The sequence below is a fragment of the Podarcis bocagei genome (assembly GCF_964188305.1).
Source record: "Podarcis bocagei genome assembly, chromosome: 7".
Lineage (NCBI taxonomy): Eukaryota > Metazoa > Chordata > Lepidosauria > Squamata > Lacertidae > Podarcis > Podarcis bocagei.
The window spans coordinates 54864166-54877501 of NC_138132.1; the positions used below are offsets into that span (position 1 = coordinate 54864166).

Below are 13336 nucleotides of genomic sequence, written 5' to 3' on the forward strand. Positions count from 1 at the left end.
AATGGTCTAGGAACCACAAGTACATCACCTTGGACTCCACAGCAGAGTTAAGAGCAGATACAAATGTAAGAAAACATAAAAATACATACATTAAGCTATCTGATTCAGGCCACCTGTAAACTTATATACATTGTTGGTGGCTTGAACTGGAATTTCCAGGGCTTAGATCAAAATACACAATCCTCACTATGTGTATCCAAGCAGGCATTTGTTGCCACATAATATGTGAAGTGACACTAATTCATGAACTAGTTTTATTAAAATTCACAGAAATGTAACTACACAAGTTTGCAGTTACTGAGTCTTTCCTTTCTGATGTGAAAAAACAGTCAGATAACAGAACTGAAAAGTGGATGTTGTCCAGAGATGGGGAACTTGACTCCAATTCCCCATCAGCCGCAGACAGCATGACCAGTGGTCAGAGATTAAAGGTAAAGGGACCCCTGACCATTAGGTCTAGTCGTGGCCGACTCTGGGTGGGTTTGGGGTGCTCATCTCGGTTATTGGCCAAGGGAGCTGGTATACAGCTTCCGGGTCATGTGGCCAGCATGACTAAGCTGCTTCTGGCGAACCAGAGCTGCGCACGGAAACGCTGTTTACCTTCCCACCGGAGCGGTACCTATTTATCTACTTGCACTTTGACGTGCTTTCAAACTGCTAGGTTGGCAGGAGCTAGGATCGAGCAACGGGAGCTCACCCCGTCGCGGGGATTCGAACCACCGATCTTCTGATCAGCAAGCCCTAGGCTCTGTGGTTTAACCCACAGTGCCACCCGCGTCCCTATGGGTGCTCAAATCTAGCAACAACTGGAGGGCCACAGGTTCCCCATTCCTGATTCAGAAAATCGTATTTCCTACCACACTCTACTTTCTGAGTGTGCGTATTTCTTTCTAATGCATCATACCTAAAATTGCAAACAAATACACAACTGCAGCCGGTGCAGGCTGGGTTATAAGTATGTATGAGGCACTGCACCACCAGCCGCAGTCTGACCTCAGTCAGCACCCATCTGCTTGCTTTTTTATTTGCAACTGGGCCAGGGGGTGGCCCTGCCTGTCAGCTTCCTCCTCCTTAATCTCAGAGCTGCCTTTGTAGAACTCAGCAGGAAGGCAGAAGGAGAACAAAGCTAAAATAGGCTCTGGCTCTGCCTACTTCCTGCTTCCCGCCCTGCCAATCCTAATGGGTACCAGCTGCCACTCAAGGAAGCTCAACACTGCAACATACATTACCAAGACTCACCAACTAACATGGCTGAGCTGTAGATTCTGCCATTCTTCTCCAATATTTCATGGAATCTCAGCTGGCAGGCTGCTGCTGTCTCAAAGTCCAAGCCATAGGCATGGTGGATCTCAAGCGTGGAAGAGTTTTTCTGCATGTATTGCAAAAAGAAGTCATCCACCCGTATGAGATACTGAGAAGTAAAATTATAGGCTGGGCTAAGGCCACGAACGACTGGAGTTGTCTGTAATTCGAAATCATAGAATGCATAGGTACAGAAAGTCGTGGGCTCCTGATCACCGAAAGACTTGGCAGCTTCTGCAGAAAATATTACTCTGCTGATGTGAATTTCAAACAAGTTTTCTCCTCTTTCTAGGTGAGCAGTTTCATCAAACACATCAACTGGATCATCTGGCATGATTTCTGGTTTGAATTTGTACTGTTTGGTACCATAAGCAATATCCTTCAGCTGGGCTGGAATGCAAACAATAAGAAGTAGATATGACTCTGTTTGTTGGCATTAATGTCCTCTCTGCTGCTTTTGACAATTTCACTGGCTACCTGCCCTGTGATATATGCACATTACAACCAGAATCACGGGTAATATTAAAAATCTGGTCCCACTCTATAAACCTATAGGAGCAAATAATGCTAAATTCAGCTGATCTGAAGCAGAATGTAAAGTGAACAGCAGTGCACTTTGTCTTGGGATATTTGTACTTTTAATTCCACCTTAACCATAAGTCACATTGTGGACCTGAGTGAGCCATTCTCTCTCAGCTTTGGTCCCCCTGTAATACAGTGGGGAAAAGAGCCTCACGGTGTCATTTGTGATGACTGGAGAAAGGAGAGGTCTGCTTAGCTGAAGCTGTGCACAAATACAAATGCTAGCGAAACAATCATGATCCCACTCTTAAACAACACATGAGGAAATAAAGGATTAAGCCTATATACAAAACATAACTAGCGCTGAAATATGCTTGTCTAACTCCTTTATAACTGGAGTCCCTACAAAGACCTATTAGGGTGCCTGCACAAGGATCCTGTAATGCTCTTTCCAAAATCTGCCTGTGTGAAGTTTTTCTTCCTTTCATGTGGTTGGTTTCTTCCAGCTCTGGCTGGGCCTCTCCCAGTGAGAACATTCTCCTTTGCCCCATTCATCTTTGACTGGAGCCCAGCACTGGATGGTGTCCTCCCTTTTGTTCTGGATGCTGGTCAGGGGAAAGCAGCCCTCAAGAACAGGAGCACAGGAAGATGTCTAAAACCTGGTCAGGCTATCAAGCTCCAACTAACATTGGCTTGGGCAGAGTTCTTTCACATCACCTGCAGACTCCTTTTTTGAACTAGAGATGCCAGGGACTTGACCCGGTCAGTCCCAGAGAATATTACTTTTAACCCCCTGCGGATTTCAGCTAACTAATGATGAAGCAAGTGTTCAGGACTGCACCTAGAACCTGATCTCAAACTGACACTTTTCCACTCTCCTAATCTATCAACCAGATACAAATCAGACCCAATATATTTCCTGCTATTGAAACCAGAGTCCTGACCAGCATACCTTCCAGTTTCCGGATACGTGCAGCCCTAACGTCAAGAAGATGGACATATTGTTCCAGCTTTGCCTCGTAATCCTGCCTCAGAGCCTCCATCTTCTGTGTCACAGATTCCACTTCTGCCTGATGATGTAAAGGAGCGAGTAAAGCACACACACTCTTATTGGGGCCCTTATTCGTGTAACATTTGTGTGGAAAGTTGTATTACAATTAAGTGTTTTAAATTTGTTGTTAGCTGCTCTGAGCCTGGTTTTCTGAACCGGGAAGGGAGGGTATAAATAATTTTATTATTATTATTATTATTATTATTATTATTATTATTATTATTATTATTATTATTATTATTATTGGGTGTGATGGGACAGGATGTATTTGTTGTTCAGAAAATATCTTCCATGGTATTAATTCTCTGGCGGTGGGGGCAAGGGTGGGAAGAGACCAAAAGCAGGCCCCTGATTTCTTCTCCCAATTCCACTCACTGAAGGAGATGTGGACTGAGAGACACAGCACTCAAAATTTCACTGATTCTGTGACAATTACTCTAACCAGTTCTCCTCAGAAACATGTCCTGAATTCAGTAAGGCTCAGTATAGAAAGCTGCCTTATACTGAGTCAGACCCATTGGTCCATCTAGCTCAGTTCTGTCTACACTGACCAGCAACGACATATGAAGATCTGAAAGACAAATTAACAGGCTGGCTGCAGTATCATCAAATAAACGCAATATGGATGGAAGAAAAAAAAGTAGGGATAAATGAGAAAAAATCTAAATTTCAGATAGAAATAATTGAAGGCAAAACCAAGTTATTATCCAAAATGTATGATATATTATTGGAATGGGATACTAAAGATGAAGAAATAAAGGAGGTTATGACAAAATGGGCAATGGACTTGGGATACAATATTGAATATGAAAAGTGGTCGAAATTATGGAGTTGTGGAATGAAATTCACGGCATGCGTCACGCTTAGAGAAAATTTAGAAAAGATGATGTATAGGTGGTACATCACACCAGCAAAACTAGGAAAAATGTATAAAACAGGAAATAAGGCCTGCTGGAAGTGTAAAATTAAAGAAGGCAATTTCTACCATATGTGGTGGACTTGCGAGGAAATGAAGAAATTTTGGGATCTGATTTATAACGAGTTGAAAAAATATATTTAAATACACTTTCCCTAAAAGACCAGAGGCCTTCCTATTAGGAATAATTAGGGACAAAATTAAAAAAGAAGATAAAACACTATTCCAATATTCGACAGTAGCGGCTAGACTATTAATTGCACAAAATTGGAAAAGTCCAAATACCCCAACGGTCAGAGATTGGCAAACAAGATTATTTGAATATGTTGAATTAGCAAAAATGACGCAAAAAATTAGAAACCAAAAAAATACAAAGTTCATTAGCGATTGGAATAAATTCATGGTATATATTGAAGGAAACTATAGAACCTAAAAACTACAGCAGGTCTGATATAAATCTTATGATGTGCAAACCATTAACAACTCTTAGCTGCAGAAAAAAGAAAGAATTTTTATCAAGAAGCCCGAAATCGGGAGGGAAGGAGGTCAATAGGTGTGTAGAGGAAAGATCTAAATATCTAAAGATATAAAGATTCAAGGAGTAAGACAAGGAACTGTAACGGAAATTGATGCTATTTTTGTGTTATGTATGGATATGGATATTTTTTTTCTTTACTTTTCTTTTTTCTGTAACTGTTGTTTTGTTTTTTCTTTTGGTTATTTAAGTGAAATTCAATAAAAAGAAATTAAAAAAAAATACACTGACCAGCAACGACTCTGTAGGGTATCAAGCAGGAATCTCCCCTAGCCCTAGTGTAAAAAGAACCTGGGGCCTTCTGCATACAAATCACATGCTCTTCTACTGAGCTCCGAACTAAGGAGGTCCTATTGCCCATGGTAAAGGAGATTTAATTTGGTTGTTCATTCCTCCCCATAGTCCAAAGGGCGAGAGCAATGAGAGGGGAAAACAAGAGACGAAGGTCCATGCCTGATCTTATCCTGGTATAAACCTTAGTGAAAATGTAATCCAAACAAGGCTCAGGAAGGAGAAAAAAATATTTTATGCTTGTTAGCCCCATACAGCCTTAGTCTTATGTTAATTATTTTTCTCTCTTTCCTTTAAAAAGGAGCTCCCCCTTTCACTTGGCTACAGTAGATCAATTTGTTAATTTAACAAATCTGAGGTCTTGGGGAGAGTTCCTTCTAGATGCCAAACCTCTCTGCAAAAATCACATGGCAACTTTTGTAGAGGTTTCAGAAAAAATACCAAGGCAGTTCACAAAAAACATAAGCGAACAGCAAAATAACAAGAATAAAACCAATTATAAAAATACAGCTACCTCTAATTAAAATGCACATTAAAACACCCCTAATTAAAATGTTTAACAAGTCCATTAAAATATTTTAACAGCTAAAACTACAATCAAAGCAGAAGGTTCAAATAAGATCAAGGAAATGTTTGTTTTCAAGAGCCGGCGGAATGCCAATACTGATGGGGACTTTTGTATTTCAGCAGGTGCAACAGACTGGTTTCAGGGTGGGAGGAATTCTTGGTGTGGTACAACACGTATCTTACAATAAAGAACTCATCGCAATAGCACAGTCTGATAGACTTCAGCTCATTAAGACCTGGTTATCATGCAAAATCACAGATTCATTAATCTTAATATATCAGATACTACAGAAAGGAAAAGGAAAACGCATAATGACAGAGATACCAGCAGTCAACTGCACAGTGGAGAATTAAATACCTGATAGTCTTTGTTAATTTTATGCTGTACAATTAACATATTGCGTGTCTTTTCAAGTTCTTGAATAGTTTCTGCATGGGTTGCCTGGAGCTCACGCATAGAACGTTCCAAGTCTTTATGGATGTCATCTTCTACTTTCTCCAAGAACATGAGGTCGCCACTTGCTTGCTGCCTACGAACCTGAGCCACAAAAGTTGACAGCATTATAATTAGCACACACATATATATATATATATATATATATATATATATATATTCGAAATTGAAACTGATGGACCTGTCATTTTCCGGCATTAAAATAAATCTGTGCTTGGAGACCAAGCTTGTAAATGTTTCAGTTCCGTGGAAAGGAACAAAAGCAACTCAGATCCATTTAATAACTGCCTGTGCAGCCTTTACTCAGAAGTACATTCTAATGAGTTCATTGGGATTAATTTCAACAAGAGCTGGTATAGTAAGTTAAGCTGTAACAGAACTTACTCCCAGATAAGTGGCACAATACTGTAGCCTGAGTACAAAAGCAAGCAAGAAGTCCCTGGTTCAAATATCTGTGCTACAAACTACTTTCATCCTGTTTAATTCCCTGTGACCAACATTGGAGGAGCACTCTCTAATACAGTGGTACCTCAGGTTAAGTACGTAATTCGTTCCGGAGGTCCGAACTTAACCTGAAACTGTTCTTAACCTGAAGAACCACTTTAGCTAATAGGACCTGCTGCTGCTGCCGCGCCGCCGGAGCACGATTTCTGTTCTGTAACCTGAAGCGTATGTAACCTGAAGCATATGTAAGCCGAGGTACCACGGTATGCACATTTTTATCAGGGGAAGGTGGGGAGAGAATGCAGGGAAGCTAAAATTATGGGTCTTATAGATGGGATGGGGACCATATGGAACAGTGAAAAATAGTACTGAGGAAACTCTGGGACACTGACACAGGACCGAATGAGAAGGGCACCTCATATGAGTACTCAGCCTTTGGATCTCTCAGACCCTTTAAAGGGCGTGCTCCAAAATGCACATTTTAATATAAATTTCATTATGCTAAAGGCATGGGGAAAGAGCACTATTTTCTATACAAAAGTGCTATTAATCTATAATTGTTCACGGAAACTACAAATGCTACAGGCACGGGGGTTGGGGAGGGAGAGACAGACTAAAAATTATTTAAGGCAGGAAACCGATCATTTTCTATTCCTTCTTTTCTCTTTCACATCACTGCAGTTATGCTGCAAACAGAAAAACGACAAAGCAGTGCAAGGAGAAAAATGAAATTTCCCTCTAGTGCTTTTATAAATAAACAACTAGCAGGTTTTCTGCTACAGGGGAGAAAAGAAAATGCTTATGTTTCCAGAGTGTAACATTTTAGCTTTGCACCTGCTTTTATATCATTCGGAATTATTTTTCATATCCTTCAGAATCTGTAAACAAAAAGTTGTTTTGATCAGACCTGTACTGGGGCAATGTGATAACATGAAAAGCAACTGTTTTCACTCTGAGAGAGAGAGAGAGAGAGAGAGAGAGAGAGAGAGAGAGAGAGGGAGAAGCTTTAAAGCAAATCCATGTAGGCTTAAGGTTAATCTACTTCTGATGTTGCAATGAAATATGTACATAACCTTAAAAAGTTCTATGCTGCCATCTTTTCTCTGTCTGTCTCCTGCCTTACGGAAATTGAACAGCAACATACCCATTTCATACAAGCAAGACGCATTAGCTAGCAAAAGCAGCACAAGAAAAAGCCTTTCTTGAAACACCAGGTGTTGAGAGAGGATTGGAGAGCTGGGGGTGGGGGGAAGCGGCGTACGACAGTTCCTGCAAGTTACCTTGATAAGCACGAGGGCCTCGCTGAGTTCGGCCATGTCAATGTCACTCTCCTGAAACAGACACAGTCAATAGGATGGCATCGTATGACGGGAATGAATAATGGAGTGAGACACCGAGAATACACAGTGCATTCGTGCTAAAACATGGCATTTTGCTGGATATCATGAATAAGTAAACTCTTGTCATATCCCTGCAATTCTTTTGCTTTTAAGAAAGGAACATTTGCGTGGTGCATGAAATATAGAAAAGCTTCACCTCCCCCCCCCACTCCTTTCTATCATTTCCTAAAGAAGTTCACCTTGGTGAAAAACTTCATGCGGTTCCTCAAGTCATCCAGCTGTTGCTTCTGCTCTAGATAGCGCAACCGCAGCTCATTGTTCTCCTGGGCCAGCTTTTCATTTTGGTCTCCGGAAAGAAAGAAAGAAAGAAAGAAAGAAAGAAAGAAAGAAAGAAAGAAAGAAAGAAAGAAAATTACAGATTCTGTTTAAATGCAGCAGAACCCTAGAAACAGCCATCATGGTCTTCAAACCTATTTTACTTGAAGCAAATACATTTAAAACAAAGAACCGCCCCTCCCCCTTCTTAAAGGTAAAGGTAAAGGGAACCCTGACCATTAGGTCCAGTCGTGACCGACTCTGGGGTTGCGCGCTCATCTCGCTCTATAGGCCGAGGGAGCCGGAGTACAGCTTCCGGGTCATGTGGCCAGCATGACTAAGCTGCTTCTGGCAAACCAGAGCAGCACACGGAAATGCCGTTTACCTTCCCGCCGGAAGGTATGTATCTACCTTCCTATTTATCTACTTGCACTTTGACGTGCTTTCGAACTGCTAGGTTGGCAGGAGCAGGGACCGAACAATGGGAGCTCACCCCGTTGCGGGGATTTGAACTGCCGACCTTCTGATTGGGAAGTCCTAGGCTCTGTGATTTAACCCACAGCGCCACCCGCATCTCCTCACCCTTCTTACCCATTCATCAAGTAGGATTCATAGAGCCAGCAATAAAATTCTACCCATGCAGAGAGCACCCCTACCCTATGGGCATGTAAAAACTAAGGGATTCCATGCAGTGGCTTCTCACTGCTATATGAAGAGATGCACTGGATTTGGAAATCCCTGCTGTGAGTGTACAAGCATGTTTAGGCAATGCAATGGGACCCCAGAGAGCACTTTTAATGTGTGCCATGCTGAGGGCAGACACTGCTTGCCCACAAGCTACATCTCGACTGCCAAATATATATCTGTCATGTGTTCTTACTTTTATTATTGCCACGGTAATAATATTAACAGAAAAGGGGCATAGAAATAGAGAGGTAGAGGTATTTTATAAGATACATGGGAAGGAGGTCTCCCAAGATAAGCCATGTGCTTTCAAATGTGTTTACTAAGTCAATGTTGATGTATGTTATAGACTGAGGACAAGTAATAAAACAGCAGCATATCCTTATTTCACCTAAACCTGATTTCTATTCTGCCTCCCCAGAATGAATATCAATAGAAATGCTCCCACCTTCTATTGACAGATCAAGTTTGGGTAACTAGGTTCATAAGTTGGTGAGGTGGGAAGATTGTGGTAGATTGTTGACTAAGAGAGATAAATGCTTTATTGATCTGCTTATTGATCTCTTACACATTGTATCTTGTAGACTGGATAGTATTCTCTGCTGACATCTCAGCAGCTACATATCACACACACATTCTTTATTACAGTCCAAAGACCCACAAAGCAGCTACATATCTATACCCTGGTTGTTTGTTTTGTTCTTGGCTTATTTTGGGCTGCTGTTTTCCCCTCATGTTAAATGTTCTCAATAAATGTTTTTAGAACAATAACAAAAAAAGCTTGTCTTTTTAATGATGATTTTATGCATTCAGTCCCAAAACACACACACACACACACACAGAGAGAGAGAGAGAGAGAGAGAGAGAGAGAACAAACTATATGCTTATAAACACACTGTCAACTCAATTTGCAAACATTCAACTTAAATCATTTCCTTCAGAGTCATCAAGGGATTGTGTACAGCTTAAGCTCTACTCAGAACAGACCAAGTGAAATTAATGGATGCAATGTCCTTTAATTTCAGTGAGTTTACTCTGAACAGGACTATCACTGAATACATATACATTCTCTAGTCTAGAGGAGAACATAAAACTCATTTGCTTAATCTTTTAGGGTCTTTTATGTTAGGGCACTCATGGCCGAGTGGAGATTTGAACACTGGTCTTCTGGTCCTAGTCCAACCCTCTGACACATACAGCACACTGGATCAGATATACGTAATTGTTTGGAAGCATTTTCTGTGGGGAAGACTTGGGCTGTAATGATCTAACTTAAGCAGGAAGAATAAAGAGTACACTGAAGACTCTCCACCCCAACCCCTGAAACTATGATGCAAGCTTTTGAGTTCCTCTCTTTTTCGGGGTTGAGCATTCAGCAAGCAAGCAAACAAAGGCTGGAGGAAAAGCTATTTTTGTACATGATAAGACCCTCAGCCTGCAGCTTGTAGTAACAACCTAAAGATGGAAATATTCTGTTTCACTCTGTGTGGGACTGTTCTAATGGAACAACATAGCTACTTGTGCCTTTGGTCTAACTTAAACAAGATTCTGTATTGTGCGCACGGAGTGTTTGCCTGCTCACATAAAAAGAATGGGGATTTAAGAAAACAAAGATTAAGATAATCTACTGGTAAAACAAACAGCTGTCAAAAGCCGTTTGTGCTAATATCATCATCTGTAATCAATATGCACAGGGTGCTGACCCACGCATTCATGTTAGGAAAAAAAGGGGGGGGGAAGAATTGGAATAAAGAGGCTCTTAAGCCTGCAATTAATTTAAACATTAAACTGCTTTTAAATGTTCTAACCCAGAGGATCACAAAACCTGAAACTAATCTGCACATTGAACAGGGAGGTGGGGGTGGAGGAAAGCAAGCAAGCAAGCAAGGAACCAAAACAGTTCTGCGTTATCTAAACGAACACATGGGCCTTTTCAAAGGGCAGTCTACCAATGGTAAATTGAAGGCCAAGGAAAGAGACAGGAGAAACAAACGGGATTTGCAAAATCAGCTTCTGTGGAGAAACTATCTGCCTCCAAGACCCACACTGCTTATCAACACTCTTCCTGACATCTTTCCCACAGCTCATATGCTGTTCACGTACTGCTTCCATTTTGCCCACAGAGGACAGATTCCTGATCTGGATAGTTTTCTTTGCTTCTTTTAAAGTTTCTAGTCCTTTTCAGACACAAACACGAAGGAAAATGGTACTACTGTGGCTGAGTCAGAAAACAGATTCAATCAGAGTGATCCTTAAATCCATTAGATTTTAAAATAAGGGTGTGTGTTTTTAGTGTTTATAGATGAGGGTTACAAGACTTCCGGGTTAGCGCCTCCGGCAATGGCGGATTTCCTCTGACCGGGAGGAATCCGCTTCGTGAAACTAGGGTCTGGACTGCCACGGCGAGGCGGGGACCCACTAAAAACCACAGGCGGGAGAAGCCTGTGGACGTGGGATTCGGCTGGCACCTTTTGCGCCTCCCCTACTCGCGGGGAAACCCGGTTTCGGGGATCCGGAGCGACATGGGGTGAGCGGCGCGGTGCTTCAAATCGACTGCTCTTTTCACGGAATGAAGCCGCATTGCTGTTACTGGAGAGCGCTGACTTTTTCCTGTGGACAATTGGACTTTAAACAATTACCCGTGAGTAGAACGGAAAATTGGACTATGAAACATCTTAATTTGGTACTGAAGCGGGAAGGTCTAAACAGGAAGTCCGCCTTCCACTTTTGTAAATAGATTGAAGCAAAGACATTGCAAGCTAAAGTCTGGAAAGTCGTTTGTAAAGGACTAAATTTCCATCAGTCAAAACTACCAAACCCCCCTTGGAAGCAGGAGAAGAGGGGGGAAATCTTAGACTGTTTAAACCTGCAGGAGAGAGAGTAAAGAAAGATAAATTTCCACTGTCTTGAACCTGGGAACGGGTGTCAGAGACAAATGCTTTGAGGAAGTTCATTGATTGTGAATATGTTTCTTTTTGACAGATAGTTAAAAAAGAGAAACATATTGATTCCAATGTTTCCTTTTGCACTTAAAAGGAACAAAATATCTGAAAAACGAAAGGAATTTTGTTGCTGGATCTGCTTTTAAAAAGACGGATACAAACAGATATTGTTTCCTCTAGAGGGAGCTTGTGAAACTGTTGCTGGAGTCGATCTGGGGAATTCTACAGCTGTAGAGATTAAAGATAGTGGGAACCAGACATTGACCTTGAATAAGAATGTGCCCAGAAGAAGTTTTAGTGCTTGCTTTTTGCAAGACAAGCGCTTTACTGGAACAGCTACATGAGAAGATGATTTGATGACTGTTGCAGTTAGCAATTTTGGACAAACAGTGAATATTTATATAGAAACTACTCAGGAACCAACCCAGGAACTTGTTTTGACAGGGCAAGTTGTGCAGGAGACAAAGGAGGAGGTTGTTGCTGAACCTCAAGTAATAGAAATGGAGCAAGTTGTGCAGAAGACAAAGGAGGAGGTTGTTGCTGAACCTCAAGTAATAGAAATGAAGAGAGTCACGGCCCTGCAGGAACATAAGTTGTTGTTTTTGACGACTGAACCTGGAGAAAGTCAGATTTGGAGAGATGGAGTACTGTTTGGTTTGGAGATGGGAAGTCGGATAGATCCCCCTATGCAGGGATGTTCTGACTTTTGGGATTTGGTTTGGGGCCAGGGGGAGGTTGGAGTTGTGGGGACCCTTAACCTTGGAGGGACTTTGAAACATGCCTTCAAATATCTTTTGGATTTCAGTGCTGACTATGGAGAATGGGCTGACTTGTCAAGAAGGGATAAAGATACTGTCAATTTGGAGTCTCCCCGAGATCTACCCCTCAGTGAGAAAGGAAGGAAATTAAGAATAAGATCAGCAGAAGACAAAGTAAAGTGCAGGTATAAAAATGAAGAAGACCTGCAGAAGGGACATGGAAAAGACTTAAGAGCCTCGGATAGAAGGTCACCAGGTTGATGGACTAGATGGAAGGGATAGAAAGGACTGACAAAACCCGAGACCAGGAAGAAGAGACGATGGATGAAGATTGGAAGAAACTTTAAAAATTCATTTAGAGAATTATTGTAAAATTAATGAGTGTTAGAAAAAATGTTGGAATGAAACTATTTGGCTTTAGTAGAAATGCTTTAAGGAATTATGTATAAATAAGTTTTAAGTTTTAAGCTTTAGGTCTTTATATGGTAAGATAAGGTAATGGATTGTTAATGGGCCAAAGTGTAAAATCTAAGGTCAGATTGGGTTAAGGTAATTTTTAGAACAAAAATTGAGAAAGATGGAAAGGATTTGCTGAAATAGCTAAATTGAATTAGAATAAAAAAAAAGGAGGTGTGAGGAGGTCGATGACACAAGTAAATGAAAGACAAATATATGGAAATACTGGATGTGTTTTTAAATGTTTTTGGTTTTAAAATGTTTTTGTTTTGTTTTGTTTTTTGTTTTTTATTGTTGTGCTGTATTGTTTTTTATTCTGTTTTAATTTTTTTTGATGTATTGTAACTCTTTATTGTCTCTTTTCCCCCTCTCTTTTTGTAATTGTTGAACTTTTAATAAATATTATTTTTTAAAAAAAATATAGATGAGGGTTACAATAGGCCTACCAAAAACTACTTGCCAAGATTGCCAAATCAAACCTTCATGATCCAAGGCAGTATCTCTCTGAGAACATGTCTGTTTCCTCTGCTGTACTGTCACTTAATGCCAGCAGTACCATTGCATCATTGCTTAATGGCTGCTGTTCTTTTATATTGTACCAACTCCATGCTTCGTTCATTGGCTCTTAGGGGCTATTTGCTCAGCCAATGTTGAAAGCAGAATTCAGGGCAATACTGGCCAATGGCCTGACTCAACTCACCTTAGCGTTTTCCAGATGTTGTTGGACTCCCAACTGCCATCAGTCCCTGCCAGCATGGT

At 41.0% G+C, this 13336-nt stretch overlaps 1 protein-coding gene across 1 annotated transcript in view; it reads right to left on the minus strand.

The window, feature by feature from the left end:
• RPGRIP1L (RPGRIP1 like) overlaps window positions 1-13336 on the minus strand; it is an 82086-nt gene that overhangs the window by 41216 nt on the left and 27534 nt on the right. The window contains exons 11-15 of the mRNA XM_081201126.1: window positions 7662-7768; window positions 7363-7413; window positions 5543-5722; window positions 2777-2894; window positions 1240-1692 (exon numbers count right to left, since the gene is read on the minus strand). Of these exons, the coding sequence (XP_081057252.1) occupies window positions 1240-1692; window positions 2777-2894; window positions 5543-5722; window positions 7363-7413; window positions 7662-7768 (909 nt within the window). The remainder of the gene's footprint in view (window positions 1-1239; window positions 1693-2776; window positions 2895-5542; window positions 5723-7362; window positions 7414-7661; window positions 7769-13336) is intronic.